This window comes from Phyllobates terribilis, unplaced genomic scaffold, assembly GCF_046119375.1.
Source record: "Phyllobates terribilis strain yellow unplaced genomic scaffold, ASM4611937v1 Scaffold_11__3_contigs__length_659146591, whole genome shotgun sequence".
Classification (NCBI taxonomy): domain Eukaryota; kingdom Metazoa; phylum Chordata; class Amphibia; order Anura; family Dendrobatidae; genus Phyllobates; species Phyllobates terribilis.
In genome coordinates, this window is record NW_027362771.1 from 99,487,608 (window position 1) to 99,509,967 (window position 22,360).

Here is a 22,360-nt window from a genome sequence, read left to right on the forward strand (position 1 = left end):
GGTCAGTATAGATGGACTAATAGAACAAGTCCCACACACAGCTAGAAGTCCAAATATTTTTTCAGAGGTAGATGCAGATAAATATTATTTTTAATTTGCAACCTGATGGAGGTCAGTATAGATGGACTAATAGAGAAAGTCCCACACACTGCTAGAAGGCCAAATATTTTTTCAGAGCTAGATGCAGACAAAAAATTATTTTTAATTTGCAACCTGATGGAGGTCAGTATAGATGGACTAATAGAACAAGTCCCACACACTGCTAGAAGGCCAAATATTTTTTCAGAGCTAGATGCAGAAAAAAATTATATTCAGTTTGCAACCTGATGGAGGTCAGTATAGATGGACTAATAGAACAAGTCCCACACACTGCTAGAAGCCCAAATATTTTTTCAGAGCTAGATGCAGAAAAAAATTATATTCAATTTGCAACCTGATGGACGTCAGTATAGATGGACTAATAGAATGATGCTATGCCCAAAAGATTTTACTTCACTAGGTGCAGTAAAAAAATTGGTATTCTATACACAGGTGGTATATCTTGCAACACAGATAGGCTCCTCCACTGACTAACACACTCTGCAATAGGCCAAAAAGGATTAGCTTTGCTAGATTCAGCCAAATGCTGTGAAAAAACTTGCACAGCACTGGCACAGACCTGCCTGGCAAAAACTGATAGGAACTGATGTAACCTAGTCCTGAAAAGGACTGCAATTACAATTAGTCTTTACTCCCATAACCTATCTATTTAAGAGCACAGACCTGCCTGATAAAAGTCGTAGGAAATGCTGTAACCTAGTCCTTAAAAGGACTGCAATCACAACTATTCCCTACTCCCAAGCTATCTGTAGATTTGTGCGAAAATTGGCTTGAAATTAACAAGGTATAGCGCACACAGCAACAGCGGTGCCGTCTAACACGCAGCTGCAGCAGTGAGAAAATGGTGGCGACGGGGAAAATGGCTTGGTCTTATAGGGCAAGGACATGTGACATACACTGCCAATGACACATGCCCTTACTTGTGTGAAAAAAAGCACTTCGCTCCGTGTGTGCGCTGCTGATAGGCTGACAGATTGCACCTCCCCACTGTAAATGCGGGAAAGAGAAAACAAAATGGAGATCTTCATTATTCCTGCAGAGATCCATCCCCTGCCCCTCCCCCCGCCCCGCTGTACACTCAAGCTGCGTATTAACATTAATTTTCATCATTACTGAGAAAAAATCCAGTTATGATTTTGGTGCACGAACAGTTATCGAACATAACCTCGAACAGCCGAATTTTTCTCAAATCGTTCGTGTTCGCCGAACGGCTCGAACACCGCCCAAAACAGCTCGAATTTGAGATTGGTGAACAGTTCGAGTCGAACAACGCTCATCTCTATTCACAACCACATGCCTCATGCCTCGTGTCTATACTTGGTCCTCAGCCGTCACCATTTCTCCCGGTGTTGTCTCCGTCTTTTACAAGCGCGGGTCCCTGAACATTACTGCTGGTACTTTTCTGTGGGAATTTGCTTGCCTCCTACCAGCCTGGAATATTTCCAGCAAATTATGGTACGACGCCATGGTAATAGTACCAGTAGCGTAGCCATCCCCAATTTCCTTTTCAGGATTTTATTTGGCTGCCCAAATACATTTTCTCACAAAGGAGCTGAAGATAAAGTGGCAGTAGGTGCAAGTTTCTCCAGCCTGTTAGATATTAGAGGGTGAACGGCAGCACATTGGATCAGTGGTTAACACTGAAGACTTGCAGCGCTGGGATCCTGGGTTCAAATCCCAGCAAGGACAACATCTGCAAGGACTTTGTATGTTCTCCCTGTGTTTGCGTGTGTTTCCTCCTCAGTAAAAAAGCAGCCATAGAGTGTCCGGGTACCTTTCCACACACTTTTCTTAGCCAGGACTGTTTCTTGGCAGGGTTGGATGGTCCCACTAGAGAATCCTCTGGTGTGCCTTGGCTTCTACCTCAGGAGAGTTCAAGATAGCGCTAACTTTTCAGCTGCTATGGGGATCTTGAGCAGGGGAGAAAGGTTAGCCCTCAAAATCAAATCCTGTGGTGGGCACAATTTTTTTCAATCTGAAACAGCTTCTCAGTGGGAGTTGTATTTCACCACAGCCATATTCTTTAGCTCAGTGAAAGGACTGGCATAGAGGGAAACCGCCCATTGTCACAAACGACCATGCCTGGCTGTATATTCAGCGGTGAGAGCCACAGATCAGGTTGCTGTGTTACAGCTTTCAACAACTCTGCAGCGCTGGGCGGTTTGTCAATTAAGCATTAAGCATGTTATCTTCAGCACAGCCTGTTGCCGCTTGGCCAAGGCAGTGCTGCAGTGCTGTCAGCTTGTGACTGATGTGGTCATTTTGGAGATGGAGGAGGAGGTGCATGAGCTGAACAATGTGATCACATTGTTGTTAAATTTGTGACGCTGTTTTTTATGCTAAAGAAAGATCCTATTGTTTTGTTTTTTTTACGTTTTTTTTTTTTACGTTTTTTTTAAGACAAATGCATTCACCGGGAAATGTCATTTTAACATTTTACAACCTTATCTGGCAATGTGGTGTGTGACACATCATCAGACACATCCTTTTTTATTTATGATGGAGGGACTCTGAAAGTCATAAAGCCTATTTTTATAGGGACATCAGACGGTCCTTACTATTCTTAAAAGGCCAGCAGTCGGCTCTAGCTATTGTTAGAGAGCCATCAGCCGGCTATGCTTTGTTGTTCCTATTATTAACAAGTGGGTCTCCTATACTGTTATTGCGTATCCAGTGACTGCAAGGGCTGCCAAAAATTTGTACGCAACCCAATACCCCTGTGAAGAGACATAGAGGAGGGTCTCAGTAAAAAAAATGTTCCCACTGTAAAGGAGTGGGTCTCCTATAGTGGTAATGCCCATACTGTGACTGCAAGGGCTGCCAAAATTTTGGAAAAACCCCACTAAGAATTTAAAGACACATGGAGCAGGGCCACAGTAACAAGGTACGACATGTTCCCATTAGAAAGGAGAGGGTCTGCTATACAGTTATAGGGTATGCAGTGAGTCCAACGGCTGACAATTTTAGGAAAAACCCCACTAAGAATTTAAAGACACATGGAGCAGGGCCACAGTAACAAGCACGACATGTTCCCATTAGAAAGGAGAGAGTCTGCTATACAGTTATAGGGTATGCAGTGAGTCCAACGGCTGACAATTTTAGGAAAAACCCCACTAAGAATTTAAAGACACACAGAGCAGGGCCACAGTAACAAGTACGACATGTTCCCATTAGAAAGGAGAGAGTCTGCTATACAGTTATAGGGTACGCAGTGAGTCCAATGGCTGACAATTTTAGGAAAAACCCCACTAAGAATTTAAAGACACACAGAGCAGGGCCACAGTAACAAGTTACGACATGTTCCCATTAGAAAGGAGAGAGTCTGCTATACAGTTATAGGGTATGCAGTGAGTCCAACGGCTGACCAATTTTAGGAAAAACCCCACTAAGAATTTAAAGACACACAGAGCAGGGCCACAGTAACGACAAATTCCCATTAGAAAGGAGAGAATCTCCCATAATGTTGGCCTATGCAGTGAATGCAAGGGCTGCCAAAATTTTAGAGGCACTTCAATGCCCCTTGGAAGAGATGTGGAGGAGGGCCTCATAAAAAAATGTTCCCATTAGAAAGGAGCAGGCCTCCTATACTTGTAATGCCCATGCACTAAGTGTATGGGCTGACAAACATTTACCCCTTGGGGGTACACATGAACATACTGTATAAAAAAATTCTTTTACGGGCATCATAAACACCCTTTAAAAAAATTAGGTGGGTGTTGCATCACGGACCACGGTCACCCTGGTGATATGGTGGTGGAGGATGAGGAGAAGGAGGAGGACTAGAGCAAATAGCCAAAATCAGGAAGTGTATACCCATGTGTGGGTGTGAAAAGGTGCATGGGAGTACACCTCCCAAGAAAAGACACTGGATTGGAGTTTATGTTACGCTGCTATCATTCGGTGGTGTTGAGAAGTCTGGCCCAATCCAGCCCTTGTTCATTTTTATAAGTCAGCCTGTCAGCATTTTCAGTTGACAGGCGACTGCACTTATCAGTTATAATTCCACAAGCGGCACTAAAAACCCTCTCTGATAAAACGCTGGCGGCAGGCCTGGCCAGAACCTCCAAGGCATAGAGAGTCAGTTCATTCCACGAATCCAGCTTGGATACCCAATAATTATAAGGCACAGCAGAATCACGGAGGACGTTGGTACGGTCGGCAAGGTACTCCCTCAGCATCTTCCCAAACTTTGCACTCCTTGTGAGAGTACCCCGCGCCTCAGGGCCTGTGCGATGGGAGGGTCTGAGAAAACTCTCCCAGAACTTTGACAGTGTTCCCCTGCCTCTGTTGGATTGAAGTTGTGTCTCTCTCGCCTGTACTCCTTCGTTGTCCAACGAAGTGTGCCCTCTGCTGCCAGCATTTTCAGATGGGAATTTTTTTAATAGTTCCGCAACAAGGGCCTTCTGGTACAGCCAAATTTTTGTAGACCTGTCCGCATCAGGAATAAGAGATATAAAGTTCTCCTTGTAGCGTGGGTCTAGAAGTGTCACCAACCAGTAATGACTGTCAACCAAAATTTTGAGAACGCGAGGGTCATGGGAAAGGCAGCGCAACATAAATTCGGCCATGCGTGCCAGACTACTAACAGGCAAGACTTCCGTGTCCTCACCAAGAGGATGACTGACCATGCTCTCCTCCTCCTCCTCCTCTCTGTCCTCTGGCCATCCACGCTGAACAGACGGTATGACAGCTGTGCAGGTAGTACCATCTATAGTGCATGAAACTAGCTCCTGTCCTTTCTCCTCCTCTTCCTCATTGTCACCTAATCCACGTTGGGATGAGATGAGGCTTGGCTGTGTGTAGTCACCCTGTATGTTCCCTTGCTCCATCTCATTGTGCTCCGCCTGCAATGCATCCTCTTTGATTGTGAGCAGAGAGCATTTCAGACGACAGAGAAGCAGGATGGTGAAGCTAATTATGGCGTCATCGCCGCTCACCATCTTGGTGGCGTCCTCAAAGTTTTGGAGGATGGTACATATGTCTGACATCAATGTCCTCTCCTGAGGTCTTATGTGTGGAGTCTGAACGGAATACCGACGGCCTTGTTGATGCTCGTACTCAACAACTGACCTCTTCTGCTCACAAATCCTTCCCAACATCCGCAGTGTAGAGTTCCAACGCGTGGGGACATCACACACCAGTCTGGGAGCCGGAAGCTGCAAACACTGCTGAAACACTGCAAGGGCGGCGGAAGCTGTAGCTGACTTTCTAAAATGGGCACACAGGTGGCGTACTTTAACAAGCAGATCCGGCAGCTCTGGGTAGGATTTGAGAAACTGCTGAACCACGAGGTTAAGCACATGGGCCAGGCATGGTACGTGTGTGAGCTCGCCTCGCCTCAGAGCCACCACCAGGTTCTGGCCATTGTCACACACGACCATGACTGGCTGTAGGTTCAGCGGTGTGAGCCACAGATCTGCCTTCTCTTTCAGAGCTGTCCACAACTCTTCAGCATTGTGCAGTTTTTCACCTAAGCATATTAGCTTCAGCACAGCCTGTTGCCGTTTGGCCAAGGCAGTGCTGCAGTGCTTCCAGCTTGTGACTGATGTGGTCATTTCGGAGATGGAGGCTGAAGAGGAGGAGGAGGCTGAGGAGGATGAGGTGCAGGAGCTGTAGACCGTGGGGGCAACCCCGATTGACGTAGGGCCCACAATCCTTGGCGTCGGGAGGATGTGTTCCGTCCCAAGGTCTAACTGGGTCCCGGCTTCCACTATGTTAACCGAGTGAGCGGTCAGCGAGATGTACCGTCCCTGACCACAAGCACTTGTCTACGTGTCCGTGGTTAGGTGGACTTTACCGATAACTGCGTTGTTGAGAGCACGGCTAATGTTTTGGGACATGCGCTTGTGTAATGCGAGGACGGCACACCGTGAGAAATAGTGGCGGCTAGTGACCAAGGACCGAGGGACGGCCGCCGCCATCAGGTTGCGGAATGCTTCCGTCTCCACGAGCCTAAAAGGCAACATTTCGAGCGCAAGCAGTTGTGAAATTTGATAATTTAGTAGTGTGGCCTGTGGGGTGTTGGCTGCATTTTTGCGCTTGCGTTCCAAGGACTGGGGTATGGACAACTGAACGCTGCGCTGGGACAAGGACATGGACGTGCTTCCTGATGCTGCTACTTGAGAGTGTGCAACGACAGGTGCAGGGCAGGAGGCATCTTTGCATGCAACATGGACAGGGGATTGGCTTGCATGCACAATAGCGGAAGAAGCAATGGTGCCACCCGCAGACACTGTTCCTGGACCCTGGGGTTTGGCCCACAAAGTCGGGTGCTTTGCTGCCATGTGCCTGATCATGCTGGTGGTAGTCAGGCTGGTCGTTTTGCCACCCCTGCTGATGCTGGCCTGGCAGGTGTTGCAAATGGCCTTTTTGGGGTTATCGGCAGTGTCTTTAAAAAACAAACCAGACTCGGGAAGACCTAACAGTTGTACTGGCAACTTCCTTCGTGTTGGTGTTACGTGGAACGGTTGCCTGCCTTCTGTCTGCGGCCACCACACTGCTTCTTCCTGCCTGTTGGGGTGCTCTGCCTCCCTCCCCCCTGTGTTCTGCTGTACTTGCTCTGCATGTCCTCCTGCCATGTTGGGTCTGTTACTATATCATCCACCACCTCGTCTTCCACTTCCGCACCCTGTTGCTCCTCCTGACTTTCTGGCAATTGTGCCTCATCATCGTCCACCTCTTCTGACACTTTCCTACTGTCGCCTTCATGTGACCGTGGCTGCTCAAATATTTGGGCATCACCACACGCGATCTCCTCTTGCCCCGCTTCAAGTGGACCGGGCGAGAGGCCCGAATCTATAAATAGAAAAGTGAACAGCTCTTCAGAGTGTCCAAGTATGGGATCAGTTGTCTCTGGGTACTCGGCATGGTGGGAGGAAGGAGGATCAGGGTGAGGACTATGCGGTCCAGACTCACGGCTACTGAGACTTGACCGTATGAAAGACCGGGTGGTGGTGGTGGCGGCTAAGTGACTGGAAGCATTATCCGCTATCTAACCAACATCCTTATGACACTGCTCTCGGTTCAGTAGTGGTGTGCAGCGGTCCCCTACAAATTGGGACAGGAAGGTCAGGCGAGAAGATGTGGTTGTTTGTTTTGGCACAATTTCGGCTTGCCCACGGCCTTGTCCTCGGCCTCTGCATGCACCATTACCATCACATCCAGTTCCCCATCCCTTGCCACGTGCCTTGCCCATTTTAAATGGAGGACAGTATCTTCCACGCTCACTACAAATGACTGGGTTTGGAGTGAATTTATATGTGATCCGTGTGATGGAGAAAACAGTTTTAAATACCTGGCCTGTAGGTAAGTAGTTTGACCAGCAAACTGCTGTGAATTGCTTCACTGACACACTGAAAGAAATTTTGAATGGAGGCCAGAAATTGCAGTATTTTCTGACAACGTATATGTGAGCCTTGTGACGGAGAAAACACAGTTTGAAATACCTGGCCTATAGGTAACTATTTCGAACAGCAATCTGGTATCAATTGCTTCACTGTCACACTGAAATTTTTTTTTAATAGAGGCCAGAAATGGCAGTATTTTCTGAAAACGTATATTTAATTTGTGTGATGGAGAAAACACTGTTTTAAATAGATGGATTTTTAGCGCTGTAATATGGAAAGGACCTGGCTGTATTCTGCAGTGCCAACAAGCAAATGGTGCAGAAAAACCGTGTTCTCTGGATTGCTTTTTAAGCAAATAATGAGGATTAAGATGCAAAAAAATTATTCCTGGCCCCTGAGACCTGGGCCTATTTCCAGAAATATCTAACAGCAGCAGAAGGCAGAATTGGAATGGAGCCTCTTGTGCTATATGCACTGCAGTCTGCTATATACCCTGCCTGCCTATATATACTGTCTGCAGATGGATTAGTCCTCAGAAGGTCTGTTTGTTAAGATGACTATGTGTAATGTACGGTTTTTCTCCCTACACTACCTAATACACTATCAAATCTCTCCCTGACACATAGTAACATAGTAACATACATAGTAACATAGTTTTTAAGGTTGAAGGAAGACTAAGTCCATCTAGTTCAACCCATAGCCTAACATGTTGATCCAGAGGAAGGCAAAAAAAAAACATGTGGCAAACACTAAGCTCCACATTGGGGAAAAAAATTCCTTCCCGACTCCATACGACAATCAGACTAGTTCCCTGGATCAACGCCCTATCAAGGAATCTAGTATATATAACCTGTAATATTATACTTTTCAAGAAAGGCATCCATGCCCATCTTAAATTTTAATAGTGAATCACTCATTACAACATCATGCGGCAGAGAGTTCCATAGTCTCACTGCTCTTACAGTAAAGAATCCCCATCTGTAATTATGATCAAACCTTCTTTCCTCCAGACATAGAAGATGCCCCCTTGTCCCCGTCTCTGGCCTCAGAGTAAAAAGATCAGTAGAAAGGTCTTTGTACTGTCCCCTCATATACTAGTACATAGTAATAAGATCACCCCCTAAGCCTTCTTTTTTCCACACTAAATAACCCCAAGTGTTATAACCTGTCTTGGTATTGCAGACTCCCCAGTCCTCTAATAACCTTGGTCGCTCTTCTCTGCACCCTCTCTAGTTCAGCTATGTCTTTCTTATACACCCGAGACCAAAACTGTACACAGTATTCTAAGTGTGGTCGCACTAATGACTTGTATAGAGGTAAAATTATGTTCTTCTCATGAGTATCTATGCCTCTTTTAATGCACCTCATTATTTTATTTGCCTTTGCAGCAGCTGCCTGACACTGGCCACTAAACGTGAGCTTGTCGTCCACCAATACACCCAGGTCTTTTTCAGTTACAGTTTTGCCCAGTGTTTTACAATTAAGCATATAATTATACATTTTATTTCCTCTGCCCAAGTGCATTACCTTACATTTATCCACATTAAAGCTCATTTGCCATTTATCAGCCCAAGCTTCTAGTTTACATAGATCTTCGTGTAATATAAAATTGTCCTCCTCTGTATTGATTACCCTGCAGAGTTTAGTGTCTTCTGCAAATATTGAAATATTACTCTGTATGCCCCCTACAAGGTCATTAATAAATATGTTAAAAAGAAGGGGGCCCAATACTGACCCCTGTGGTACCCCACTGTTAACTGAGACCCAGTCTGAGTGTTTTCCATTAATAACCACCCTTTGATGCCTATCACTGAGCCAATTCTTAACCCACAATCATATATTTTCCCATATCCTCATTGTTCTCATTTTATGTATCAACCTTTTGCGTGGAACCGTATCAAAAGCTTTTGAAAAGTCCATATACACAGCATCCACTGCATTTACTTGGTCCAGTCCAGAACTTGCCTCCTCATAAAAACTGATCAGATTAGTTTGACAGGAACGGTCCCTCGTAAACCCATGTTGATATTGGGTTATGAGGTTATTCTTCTTCAGATACTCTGTTATAGCATCTCTTAGGAAACCCTCCAGGATTTTACCCATAGTAGAGGTTAAGCTTACTGGCCTATAATTTCCAAGTTCAGTTTTTGTCCCCTTTTTGAATATTGGCACCACATTTGCTATACGCCAGTCGTGTGGTACAGACCCTGTTATTATGGAATCTTTAAAGATTAAAAATAATGGTCTATCTATGACGTTACTTAATTCCTGCAGTACTCGCGGGTGTATCCCATCTGGGCCCGGGGATTTGTCAACTTTAGTGGTTTTTAGACGCCGCCGTACTTCCTGCTGGGTTAAGCAAGTGACATTTAATGGAGAATTTTTGTTATCACTAATCATGTTTTCTGTCATGAGATTTTCTTGTGCAAATACGGTTGAAAAAAAATCATTTAGCATCTTGGCTTTTTCCTCATCCTCATCCACCATTTCACCCAGACTATTTTTAAGGGGGCCAACACTATCATTTTTTAGTTTTTTACTATTTATGTAGTTAAAGAATATTTTGGGATTATTTTTACTTTCTCTGGCAATGATTCTCTCTGCCTCAATCCTTGCTGCCTTGATTTGGTTTTTACAGAATTTATTTAATTTTCTATATTTATTTAATGCCTCATCACTACCTACTTGCTTTAGTTCTCTAAATGCTTTCTTTTTGTCACTTATTGCGCCCCTTACAGCTCTATGTAGCCATAGTGGTTTCCTCCTATTTCTAGCATGTTTATTCCCAAAGGGTATATATTGTGCACAGGTCCTATTCAGGATGTTAATAAATGTCTCCCATTTGCTTTGTGTAGCTTTATGTCTCAGGATATCGTCCCAGTTTATTGCACTAAGATCATCTCTCAACCGTTGGAAATTTGCCTTCCAGAAGTTTAGTGTCCTTGAAATCCCTCTACTACACATCTTATTAAAGGTTACATGAAAACGTATTATTTTTTGATCACTATTACCTAAGTGATCCCCAACTTGTATATTTGATATGCGGTCTGGCCTATTGGTTAATATTAGGTCTAGCAGTGCACCCCTTCTTATTGGGTCCTGAACCAGTTGTGAAAGGTAATTGTCTCTCATAGTTGTCAAAAACCTATTACCTTTGCTTGAACTACATGTTTCTGTCCCCCAATGTATTTCAGGGTAGTTGAAGTCTCCCATAATAATGACTTCTCCTTAAGTCGCTGCTTCATCTATTTGCTTTACGAGGATATTCTCCACTACTTCCATTATTTTTGGAGACTTATAACAAACCCCTATCAGTAATTTATTATTTTTTCCCCCTCCCCTTATCTCCACCCACAGGGACTCTACGTTTTCATTAGATTCACCTATATCCTCCCGCAAGATGGGTTTTAAAGATGATTTTACATATAAACACACACCTCCCCTCGCTTGTTTGTACGGTCATTTCTGAACAGACTATAGCCCTGTAAAATAACTGCCCAGTCATGGCTCTCATCCAGCCACGTCTCAGATATCCCTACCATGTCATAATTATTTTCCAACAAAATTAATTCTAATTCCTCCATTTTGTTGGTGAGGCTTCTGGCATTAGTGTACATGCATTTTATGTATCTCTCTGTACCTCTATTCCTTCTTACTTTATTGACTGTTCTAACCCCACCCCCAATTTCTTTATTTGTGCCCAGGTCACTATCTGCACTATCTTCCCCACATATAAAATGAATACCCTCCCCCCCAATCCCTAGTTTAAACACTCCTCCAACCTTCTAGCCATTTTCTCCCCCAGCACAGCTGCACCCTCCCCATTGAGGTGCAGCTGGTCCCTAGCATAGAGTCTGTAGCCAACTGAGAAGTCGGCCCAGTTCTCCAGGAACCAAAATCCCTCCTTCCCACACCAGTACTTGAGCCACTTATTTATCTCCCTAATCTCCCATTGCCTCTCTGGCGTGGCACGTGGTACCGGTAGTATTTCAGAGAATATCACCTTGGAGGTCCTTGCTTTCAGCTTGCAGCCTAATTCCCTGAAATCATCTTTAAGGACCTTCCACCTACCTCTAACTTTGTCATTTGTGCCAATGCGCACCATGACCGCAGGGTCCTCACCAGCCCCTCCCAGTAATCTGTCAACCCGATCAGCGATGTGCCGGACTCGAGCGCCAGGTAGGCAGCACACTTTTCGACGATCCCTGTCTTTGTGACAGATTGCCCTATCTGTTCCCCTAATAATTGAGTCCCCCACTACCAGCACCTGCCTGGCCTGCCCTGCTCTCCTATTTCCCCCTTTACTGGAGCCGACACTCCTCCGGCTTTCAGGGGACATGCCTTGCTGCAGCAGTGCTACCCCTGTACCGTCACTCCCCTCATCTGCCAACTTTGCCAACTTATTGGGGTGTGCCAGATCAGGACTAGCCTCCCTGGCACTCTTCCCTCTACCCCCCCTTCTAACTGTCACCCAACTAACGGCCTGACTGTCCTGCAGCTCCCGACTACCACCCTCCTCCACATCTAACCCAGTGAGCTGCTGCTCAGTGAGCAGCAGACTCCTTTCCATATTGTCAATGGATCTCAGTGTTGCCAGCTGCTTATTTAGATCCAGTACCTGGGCTTCCAAATGCACAACGTGCACACATCTCGCACAGCAGTAAGCAACCCCGACCGGCTGTTCAAGGAATGCATATATGTGGCAAGATGTACACTGGATAGCATTGTCAATAACGGAGCTCATTTCCTAATGGGGATTGCAATAGACAGAATGTTAAGTAAAAAGAAAAGTAAAGAATTAATAAAATACAGACAGCAATTCAGTCCAAAGTCCTCCCTTCCAAACTCCCTGAATCCAAAGTCACTGAAAAACAAGTCACACACTTACTTTCGTTCGCACTTATGCTCCGGTCAGACTCAGCTCGTTCACACTCGCAAACTAAGAGATTTAAAGAGTTTTTTTTTGTTTTTTTTTCCCCTTTTCCAGCAATGCACCCTACAGCTCAATGCACTTCCAAATGACTGGATGCCCAACCAGCTGCCCCTTATAAACCCTTAATTATGACCCCTCCCCCTTAATTAACCCCTTGTGAGTATAGCTATACCTCAGGAATTTAGTGCAATGTAGTTAACCCTTAAATACACAGGTAGTAAACTAAGAAACTTTAAAACTGTAGTGAGAAAATAGGTTTTAAAAAGCCCAATAAAACTAAACAGGTAGAAAAGCACTCAGCAGGTCACAGTGCAGCAACTCACCGCAATTCACACAGGTATTTGCTGCAGGATTCCCAAATACCTCTTCACTGAAAAACAAGTCACACACTTACTTTCGTTCGCACTTACGCTCCGGTCACACTCAGCTCGTTCACACTCGCAAACTAAGAGATTTAAAGAGTTTTTTTTTCTTTTTCCCTTTTCCAGCAATGCACCCTACAGCTCAATGCACTTCCAAAGCAGCAGCAGCTCTACCTACACTGTCTGATCCGGAGTGACTGTGACGAGCATGGCGGCGCCAGGTCTGATATACACCTGATGATGCTGTGCGGCCAGCCAATCACTGTAATGCCCACAACCAACATGGCTATGGCATTACAGTGCATGGCAGGCAATCCCTGCATGTTCATTGGCTCTCTAAAGAGCGCCAAAAATGCTCGGGCGAGTACCGAGTAGTGCCGAACAAGTTCGCTCATCACTACTGAAAACTCTTTTTTAAAGAATAGCTAGAGTGGCCAGTCGGAAAATTGCAATATTACTAGTTTTATTTTTTTTAATACAGATCGGGATATGGAAAAAAACCATTGCCAAATTAATCTAAACATCTAACACAAAAACCTGAATTGAAAGCATGTAATTTTCTGATAAAACATTCCCTTTAGCCTATTATTGAGGGAATCAATGCCAACTTACCATAAACAGTGATAGCTGCTGAGTTACTCCTCCGCCTAGCAACTATATTTTTGGCCACACACGTATAATTCCCGGTGTCGGCTAGGCGAGCTTGTCTTAAAACAAGGCTGTGATCTGTTCCAATGAAAATATTGGAATCCGTATCAGGGTTTAATATGTCTTCATTCCTCAGCCACTCCACCTTAGGCAGAAGAAATAAAGTTTTGGTGAAATATGAGAGAAAGAAAAGCAGTGAATGATGATGTGTCATAAATCAAATATACCTAGATATAAAAAGAACAATATAAAGCTGTATAATATATATCAAAGGTATCGATATGCTCTCATATATACTGCAGTTTAGTTTGACCAATATGTTGTTGTAGTCCTCAAATGACAGCAATTATTGATTAAAGATGACTTCTAAATTTGATATAATTCTGGCTTTTTTGGAAGAAGATGGAGTTATCAGTGGCAATGGATATGCAAAGTTCGCCACACGTGTCTCCTACTGAAAAATACTTGTCTTTACAGTTTGTAAAGTTTAACTCAATGGTTTCAGAGTAAATAAGATGGTTACCATTGGAGGTTCACGGGATGAGACAAATTGCTGGACTTGATAGTACACAATATCGTACACATTTGATGCTGTTTTATGTTTCAGTATAAAGTACAATTTATAGTATAGTAATCACATATTATTATAATAAATGTATATTTTATCATAAAATATTTATCACATTGGGAGAGATTAATGAAACAGTTTAAGGCCATGTTCACACGCTCAGTATTTGGTCAGTATTTTACATCAATATTTTTAAGCCAAAACCAGGAGTGGAACAATCAGAAGAAAAGTATAATAGAAACACGTCACCACTTCAGTATTTATCACCCACTCCTGGTACTAAGCAAATACTAAACATGTGAACGTGGCCTAAAAATTAAACTTAGTCTAACCCACAATAAGCAATCATAGCACAGCTTTAAGAAGGGGTAAGACTGGGTGGGCCCCCCTTTGACCCACTAAATGGACCCCTTTCCAGGATTTAATCACTAAGTTGCCACTGTCAGCAATTCACTGTGACATCTAAGGGTCTAAAGAGCAGATGTTAAGGAATGTTGACACATGTTTTGAAGCGGGTCCAACCCAAAATCCACCTTCAAAACTGCTTCAAAAACGGATTGAAAACTGTTCCAAATCATTTCTATGGGAAATCCACTTTCGGGAATGTACACATTGAGTCTTAATGCTGACTTTATGGAGCAGAAACTGAGCAGGAACTCAAAGGCTTTGAGGAGTTTTGAGATTCGGTGGATGATTTGCAGAGTTTCTACTTAGTTTCCACTAAGATTTTGCTCTAAAAACTCAGTATAAAAACTCTGTGTACTCCGAGCCTTAGGGTATGTGCTCACAACTTCTTTTAGAAGCCGGTTGTGTTTTCCTTTTTTTTCTCCTTCATCCTTGTTGCAGTGGTTTTGCCTCTGGCACCTTTTCATATAGCGGCGCCTACCAAGCAGAAGCCATCTGAAGAATGGACTGGTCACTTCTTTTAGCCACTTTACAGCTTTCAAAGCCTGAAGCAGTTAAAAGAAGTTACCAAAGATGGCACAAATGCACAACAATGTTATTTTGACATTGGTGTAAATGTGGCGCCCCTGAGGGTTCAGTCGCCACAGAGATACTGCACCTCACCCCGAGGTGTGGTGTCTCCCTTCTCTCAGGTAAGGAGGGAGTGCTGCACGGAACCCCAACCACCTACATCCAACACAACACTGCTCCAGGCCAGCAGGAGGGGCAAGATGCAATGTAGTTTTCTGCTGAGCCCTGGCCCTGGCTGGAGTAGGGGGGAACCCAAAGGTAGGGGGAACCAATAGTGGGTGTGGGTGGAGGAAACAGTTACACGGAGCACAAATACAGTAAGTATATAATAGGAAGCCATATTAGGTCTACAGTTGAGTCAGTGGAGGACAGAGTTCAGTTCAGTCCGGGAGCAGAGGCTCAGTCAAAGCTCTGCTCCACAAGTAAGGGCCCAGGATAGAGGCCCCAGAGGGGAGTAGGGAGCAGGCTCCATTCTACTTAAAGGATCCCAGGGGGTACAGCGCGTGCAGGACGGCACCCGTACGCCCCGCTCCTGCCAGGTGATCAGGAGGGATCGGTTGCTACACTCAAAACCCCAGGGGGTCAGGTTGGTCCCGGATCCGACGTACAGGAAGGATTTCAGCATACCCGAGCGGGAATGAGAGTGAGCAGCGTAGGGCAGCAGTGAGAAGGACCGAGTGTGGAAAAGGTCAAGATAGGTACATATGAAAGTGGGGTTCCGCCAGGCATTCCTAAATTTGCTGAGAAAGGACTGAACCTCTGCTCGGTGAACGCAGCGCGACGAGGGAGGCCTTCACCTGCAAAGTGCATTTGTGACTTGCCTAAGGACTGTAAGTAAAACCTTGGATGACTGCATCGAACAGCCTCTGTCTGTTTCTTCACCGGCGTCGCTGATCCTCACCACACTACAACGCCCAGCACACCATTCCACCATCCATCTGTTTACATTGCCCTGAGGCCCGCTCCACCTGTGGGGAGCTGTACCATCTTTAGCTGCCTTGTCACCTGCCTCAGAGGACTGCTGCAGCGCTGGTGACTTTCACCAGACACCACAGGTGGCATCACGACAAATCCCCTATAAATATCCCCTTTTTGTACTGACCGCCCTGGGTCACGGACCGGGCCAGCCCCCGTGATATCCCCCAAGAGCAGCTATAAGGCCCGGCTGCCGAGCACCCCACGGCCCTGGGGGCGAGTCATATACGTGTTCATCATTTTGAACATTTATTGAGCGATTTTTCATGTGTGTTCCAGGTGGGAACCGCCTCAAAAAGATGTCATGTGCACATTACTATTAGGTGACTTATTTTAGGCTGGTGTTTCTCAGCTTCAGTCCTCAATTACTATACCACATGTAACTCATGATTGCAGTTTATCCTATGAAGAAGGGAAATATAGAATCATAGAAAGGTAGAGTTAGAAGGGACCTCCAGGGTCATTGTGTCCAACCCCCTGCTCAATGCAGGATTCACTAAACCATCTCAGACAGATGTCTGTCCAGCCTCTGTTTGAAGACTTCCATTGAAGGAGAACTCGCCACCTCTCGTGGCAGCCTGTTCCACTCATTCATCACCCTCACTGTCAAAAAGTTTTCTCTAATATCTAATTTGTATCTTGTCCCATTGAGTTTCATCCCATTGCTTCTAGTCTTTGGTAATACTTATACAAAGGAAATGACCTTCTGGAGTTATAGGGACTGCCAATAAGAATTTGCCCTAACCAACTTGCGCAAAATTGGCCTAAATTATAAAAATTCCAATCAAGGCACACATGCACATCCTTTAAGTAAAAATTAAATAAATCTACCTGACAAAAATGTTGATATAAAGTATACCAATAAATAATGCAGCAACCTAACAAATTGTGGGTCAGAATGCCATACTTATAAAGAGTTTTAGCATGCTATACAGTGGCAATAGGCATTATTGACTCTTCTCGTAGTAGGACAATGCTTATGCACTGTTGTTCTGGAGTGAATTTCTAAATGCTGGAGTTTGCCTCAGTGATCTTACTTTAAAAGGATTGTCTGCATGCATCCCATTACTTTAAAGAGCATGCACAGACAGTTTATCATGTATCACTAAAAGATTGTTTCCGTGGATTACACATTTGAGTTTCAGTCCTTTCTTTTGTAAACTAGTGGCAAAGAGTCTGGCAAAGCGCATTCAGAGAGACAGACATTTTCCTGTGTACTCGAAACCATATTTGCTGCGTGTCAGGGACTTTTTATCTGTCATAAAAGAAATAATGTCTATGTGTTTTGTGGAAAAGAATGCCTTAGAAATGAATTTTCTCTAACAGAAGACTGGAATTTGCATCAACTAGATCTCCATTTATGTGTGGATAATGTCAAGGTCTAACTACATGAGAAAAAGCCCATGTTTATGAATTCCCTAAAAAAAGAGATAAAACTATATTGAAGTACTCCAGCAATAGCTGTAAGCTTAGGTTTACCAAAGCGCTCCAATACACATTAGATAAAAGTCAGCCAAACCTGCTAATTCTGGCAGGATTCATCTACCATATAATGTGTTTGGGGCCTCCAGACTCTACCCCAACAAATTATTTCGGAGGAGAGAAGGATCTAGACTGTGGATTTTCAACTGGTCAACCTTTTTTTCATCAGGGAAGTAAGCCACTGCCAGATGGTTCTTGAGTTAGCACTCGAATTAAAGAACACAAGGACGAGCTGAGCGGTCCTGACGGTGTTGGGTGGAAAAGGTGCCGGCCAGACGATCATTCAAATGACAGTTAGCAAAAGTGTATGATCAGCTTAAAGCCAGATTCACAAGAGTATATGCAAATCATCCATTTTTCATCCAGAAAAAATTTACATTTTGTATCTGTATTGTATTCCATATGTTAGTTTTGCATATCCATACTGCATTCGTAATGTCCGCTTTTTACATCAATGTGCCATTGTATGTCTGTTTTTTACTTCCGTGTCCCATCCGTATGTCCGTTTAGTCCATGCATATGGCATACAGTTTTTACATCCACAATTTCATAAATAATAAAGGAAAACTGCAGTTTCCTATACTAATAATTATAATGGATCTGTGAAAAAATGCATGGCATACAAATGGTCCCTCGTATGTGATCAGTTTTTTGAGCACTCATTGAATTACAATGGAGTTTTTACGTGCAGACCATCGGTCCGTGTGTTAAAACGTTCTTGTGAACTACCGCATTGACTAGCATTGATCAGTGTGCTGTCCATATGCTACCCGTTTTGCATATTTACAGCAAACAGACATTTAATACGTTCATCTGAACACAAGAAACACAAGTGGCGAGCACTGCATATCCATTGCCACTGATAACTGCATCTTCAGCCAACAAAGCCAGAATAAGATCAGATCTGGAAGTCATTTGCTGTAATCTGAGGTGTATAGCAACAAAGTGATCAACCCTAACTTCAAAATTCATGAACCAACCTACAACTTTGAAATATATATATATATATATATATATATATATATATATATACAGTACAGACCAAAAGTTTGGACACACCTTCTCATTTAAAGATTTTTCTGTATTTTCATGACTATGAAAATTGTACATTCACACTGAAGGCATCAAAACTATGAATTAACACATGTGGTGGAATTATATACTTAACAAAAAAGTGTGAAACAACTGAAAATATGTCTTATATTCTAGGTTCTTCAAAGTAGCCACCTTTTGCTTTGATGACTGCTTTGCACACTCTTGGCATTCTCTTGATGAGCTTCAAGAGGTAGTCACCGGAAACGGTCTTCCAACAATCTTGAAGGAGTTCCCAGAGATGCTTAGCACTTGTTGGCCCTTTTGCCTTCACTCTGCGGTCCAGCTCACCCCAAACCATCTGGATTGGGTTCAGGTCTGGTGACTGTGGAGGCCAGGTCATCTGGCGTAGCACCCCATCACTCTCGTACTTTGCTTAGTACGAGATCTATTACTATGAACCCTGGATTCCATGATTCTATATACATGAGTTAATATTATCATGAGAGTATTATATATATATATGTTTTGAATATATGGATTATATACACATGTATAAGTGACTCTCGATAGATTATTATTCTGGTTAGCTGTATGCTGCCACGGTTTCACATGTTTTTGTATTGTATTTTTGTCTTCATCAATCTGTCCCCTTGCTGCTGATTACTTAAATATAAATTTCATATATATATATATATACATGTGTCAATAAAAATATTTTGTACAATTCTTAAATGAACTTTAGTGGCCGTCACTTTTTCTGTTATGCAGAAATTCTCCAGTAGTATTGTATGATGGTCCGTCCGAATTTTAGGTCACTTTTGCAGTAATATGGATCTATATCGATTATGTATAGTTATTTTGTGTTTATTGCTTTGCTGTTTTTCCAGCCATTTATCTGTCATATTTATATATACAGTACCGTGCTAAATTTTCAAGGCAGGTAAGGCTGTAAATAAGAAAGTTTTCGCAAATTGAAGTGTCAGCATTTGGTTAACTAATAAAACTAAACTATTAAGTAAATAAACAGAAGAAAAATCTAAATCATATCAAAATTTGATGTAATCACCTTTTGTGTTCAAAATAGCATCAATGCATCAATTCTTCTACGTATACAGTACAGACCAAAAGTTTGGACACACATTCTCATTTAAAGATTTTTCTCAATTTTCATGACTATGAAAATTGTACATTCACACTGAAAGCATCAAAACTATGAATTAACACATGTGGAATTATATACTTAACAAAAAAGTGTGAAATAACTGAAAATATGTCTTATATTCTAGGTTCTTCAAAGTAGCCACCTTTAGCTTTGATGACTGCTTTGCACACTCTTGGCATTCTCTTGATGAGCTTCAAGAGGTAGTCACCGGAAATGGTTTTCACTTCACAGGTGTGCCCTATCAGGTTTAATAAGTGGGATTTCTTGCCTTATAAATGGGGTTGGGACCATCAGTTGTGTTGTGCTGAAGTCAGGTGGATACACAGCTGATCGACCTACTGAATAGGCTGTTAAAATTTGTATTATGGCAAGAAAAAAGCAGCTAAGTAAAGAAAAACAAGTGGCCATCACTACTTTAAGAAATGAAGGTCAGTCAGTCCGAAAAATTGGGAAAACTTTGAAAGTGTCCCCAAGTGCAGTTGTAAAAACCATCAAGCGCTGCAAAGAAACTGGCTCACATGAGGACCTCCCCAGGAAAGCAAGACCAAGAGTCACCTCTGCTTCTGAGGATAAGTTTATCCGAGTCACCAGCCTCAGAAATCGCAGGTTAACAGCAGCTCAGATTAGAGACCAGGTCAATGCCACACAGAGTTCTAGCAGCAGACACATCTCTTCAAAAACTATTAAAAGGAGACTTTGTGCAGCAGGCCTTCATGGTAAAATAGCTGCTAGGAAACCACTGCTAAGGACAGGCAACAAGCAGAAGAGACTTGTTTGGGCTAAAGAACACAAGGAATGGACATTAGACCAGTGGAAATCTGTGCTTTTGTCTGATGAGTCCAAATTTGAGATCTTTGGTTCCAACCACCGTGTCTTTGTGCGACGCAGAAAAGGTAAACGGATGGACTCTACATGCCTGGTTCCCACCGTGAAGCACGGAGGAGGAGGTGTGATGGTGTGGGGGTGCTTTGTTGGTGACACTGTTGGGGATTTATTCAAAATTGAGGGCATACTGAACCAGCATGGCTACCACAGCATCTTGCAGCGGCATGCTATTCCATCCGGTTTGCGTTTAGTTGGACCATCATTTATTTTTCAACAGGACAATGACCCTAAACACACCTCCAGGCTGTGTAAGGGCTATTGACCAAGACGGAGAGTGATGGGGTGCTACGCCAGAGGACCTGGCCTCCACAGTCACCACACCAGAACCCAATCGAGATGGTTTGGGGTGAACTTGCCCGCAGAGTGAAGGCAAAAGGGCCAACAAGTGCTAGCATCTCTGGGAACTCCTTCAAGATTGTTGGAAGACCATTTCCGGTGACTACCTCTTGAAGCTCATCAAGAGAATGCCAAGAGTGTACAAAGCAGTCATCAAAGCAAAAGGTGGCTACTTAGAAGAACCTAGAATATAAGACATATTTTCAGTTTTTTCACATTTTTTGGTTAAGTATATAATTCCACATGTGTTAATTCATAGTTTTGATGCCTTCAGTATGAATGTACAATTTCCATAGTCAAGAAAATACAGAAAAATCTTTAAATGAGAAGGTGTGTCCAAACTTTTGGTCTGTATTGTACTTGTACACAGTTTTGAAGGCACTTGGCAGGGAAGTTGTTCTAAACATCTTGTTGAAATAACCACAGATCTTCTGTGAATAAACGCTTGGTCAAATCCTTCTTTCTCTTCAAGCAACCCCAGACAGACTCAAGTGATTTGAGACCAGGACTCTGTGGGAGCCATATTACCATTTCCAGGACTCCTTGTTCTTACTTACACTAAAAATAGTGTTTTTAATTCTGGCTGTATGTTTGGGGCTGAATAAATTGGGAGGCAATCAGGCGCCTCCTTGATGGTATTGTTTTATGGATAAATATCGGCCTGTATTTATTAGCATTGAGGACACCATTAATGCTGATCAAATTCACAACCCCATTTGCTGAAATGTAGCCCCAAACTTACAAAAAACATCCACTGTGCATTACTGCTGCCTGTAGATACTCTTTATTGTACTGCTCTACCACACTTTGGCACACAAACAGCTTTCTGTTACAGCTAAATATATTTAAAATTTTGCTCATCAGTCCATAGCACCCGCTGCCATTTTTTCGGCACCTGAGTCCCTATGTTTTCTTGTACAGTTGAGTCACTTGGACTTGTTTCCATGCCTAACATGTTTATTGGCCACAATTCTTCCATGAAGACCTCTTTTGACCAGATTTCTCCAAACAGTAGATTTGTGTAGCTGGGTCCCACTGATTGCTGCCAGTTGTGTGTGATAGCACTGCTGGGCATCTTCCAACTTCTAATGGAAGTAAGCATGATGTGTCTTTCATCTGTTGCACTAAGTTTTCTTGGCTGACCACTGCATCTATAGTTCTCAGTGTTGCCCATTTTTCGTGTCCTCAATCCTGAGAAATACAGGCAGATATTTATCCATCATGCAATACCATCGGAGAGTCATCTGATTAAGTCCAAATGTATTCATCAGCAGGAAAACCACCCAAGCATACAGCCAATGTCATTAAGAACTATTTTCAGCATAAAGAATAACAAATGACTCCTGGAAGTGATGATATGGCCCCCAGACATACTTGATGGCTGATACTTGATACTGATAGCTACAGAAGATCTAAGGTTGGTTCTCCAAGATGTTTGCAACAACCTCCCTGTGAGTTCCTTCAAAAACTGATGCAACTGTATCTAGAAGTGATACTTTCATGCTGTTCTGAAGGCAAAGAGAGGGCACTAGTGTTGAGCGAGCGTGCTTGTCT

The 22,360-nt window shown here is 43.4% G+C and overlaps 1 protein-coding gene across 4 annotated transcripts in view; it reads right to left on the minus strand.

Annotated features, from left to right (window-relative positions):
- UNC5A (unc-5 netrin receptor A) overlaps positions 1–22,360 on the minus strand; it is a 598,360-nt gene that overhangs the window by 141,186 nt on the left and 434,814 nt on the right. For all 4 annotated transcript variants that reach the window (XM_073651368.1, XM_073651367.1, XM_073651370.1 and 1 more), the window contains one exon: positions 13,353–13,533. In XM_073651368.1, the coding sequence (XP_073507469.1) occupies positions 13,353–13,533 (181 nt within the window). The remainder of the gene's footprint in view (positions 1–13,352; positions 13,534–22,360) is intronic.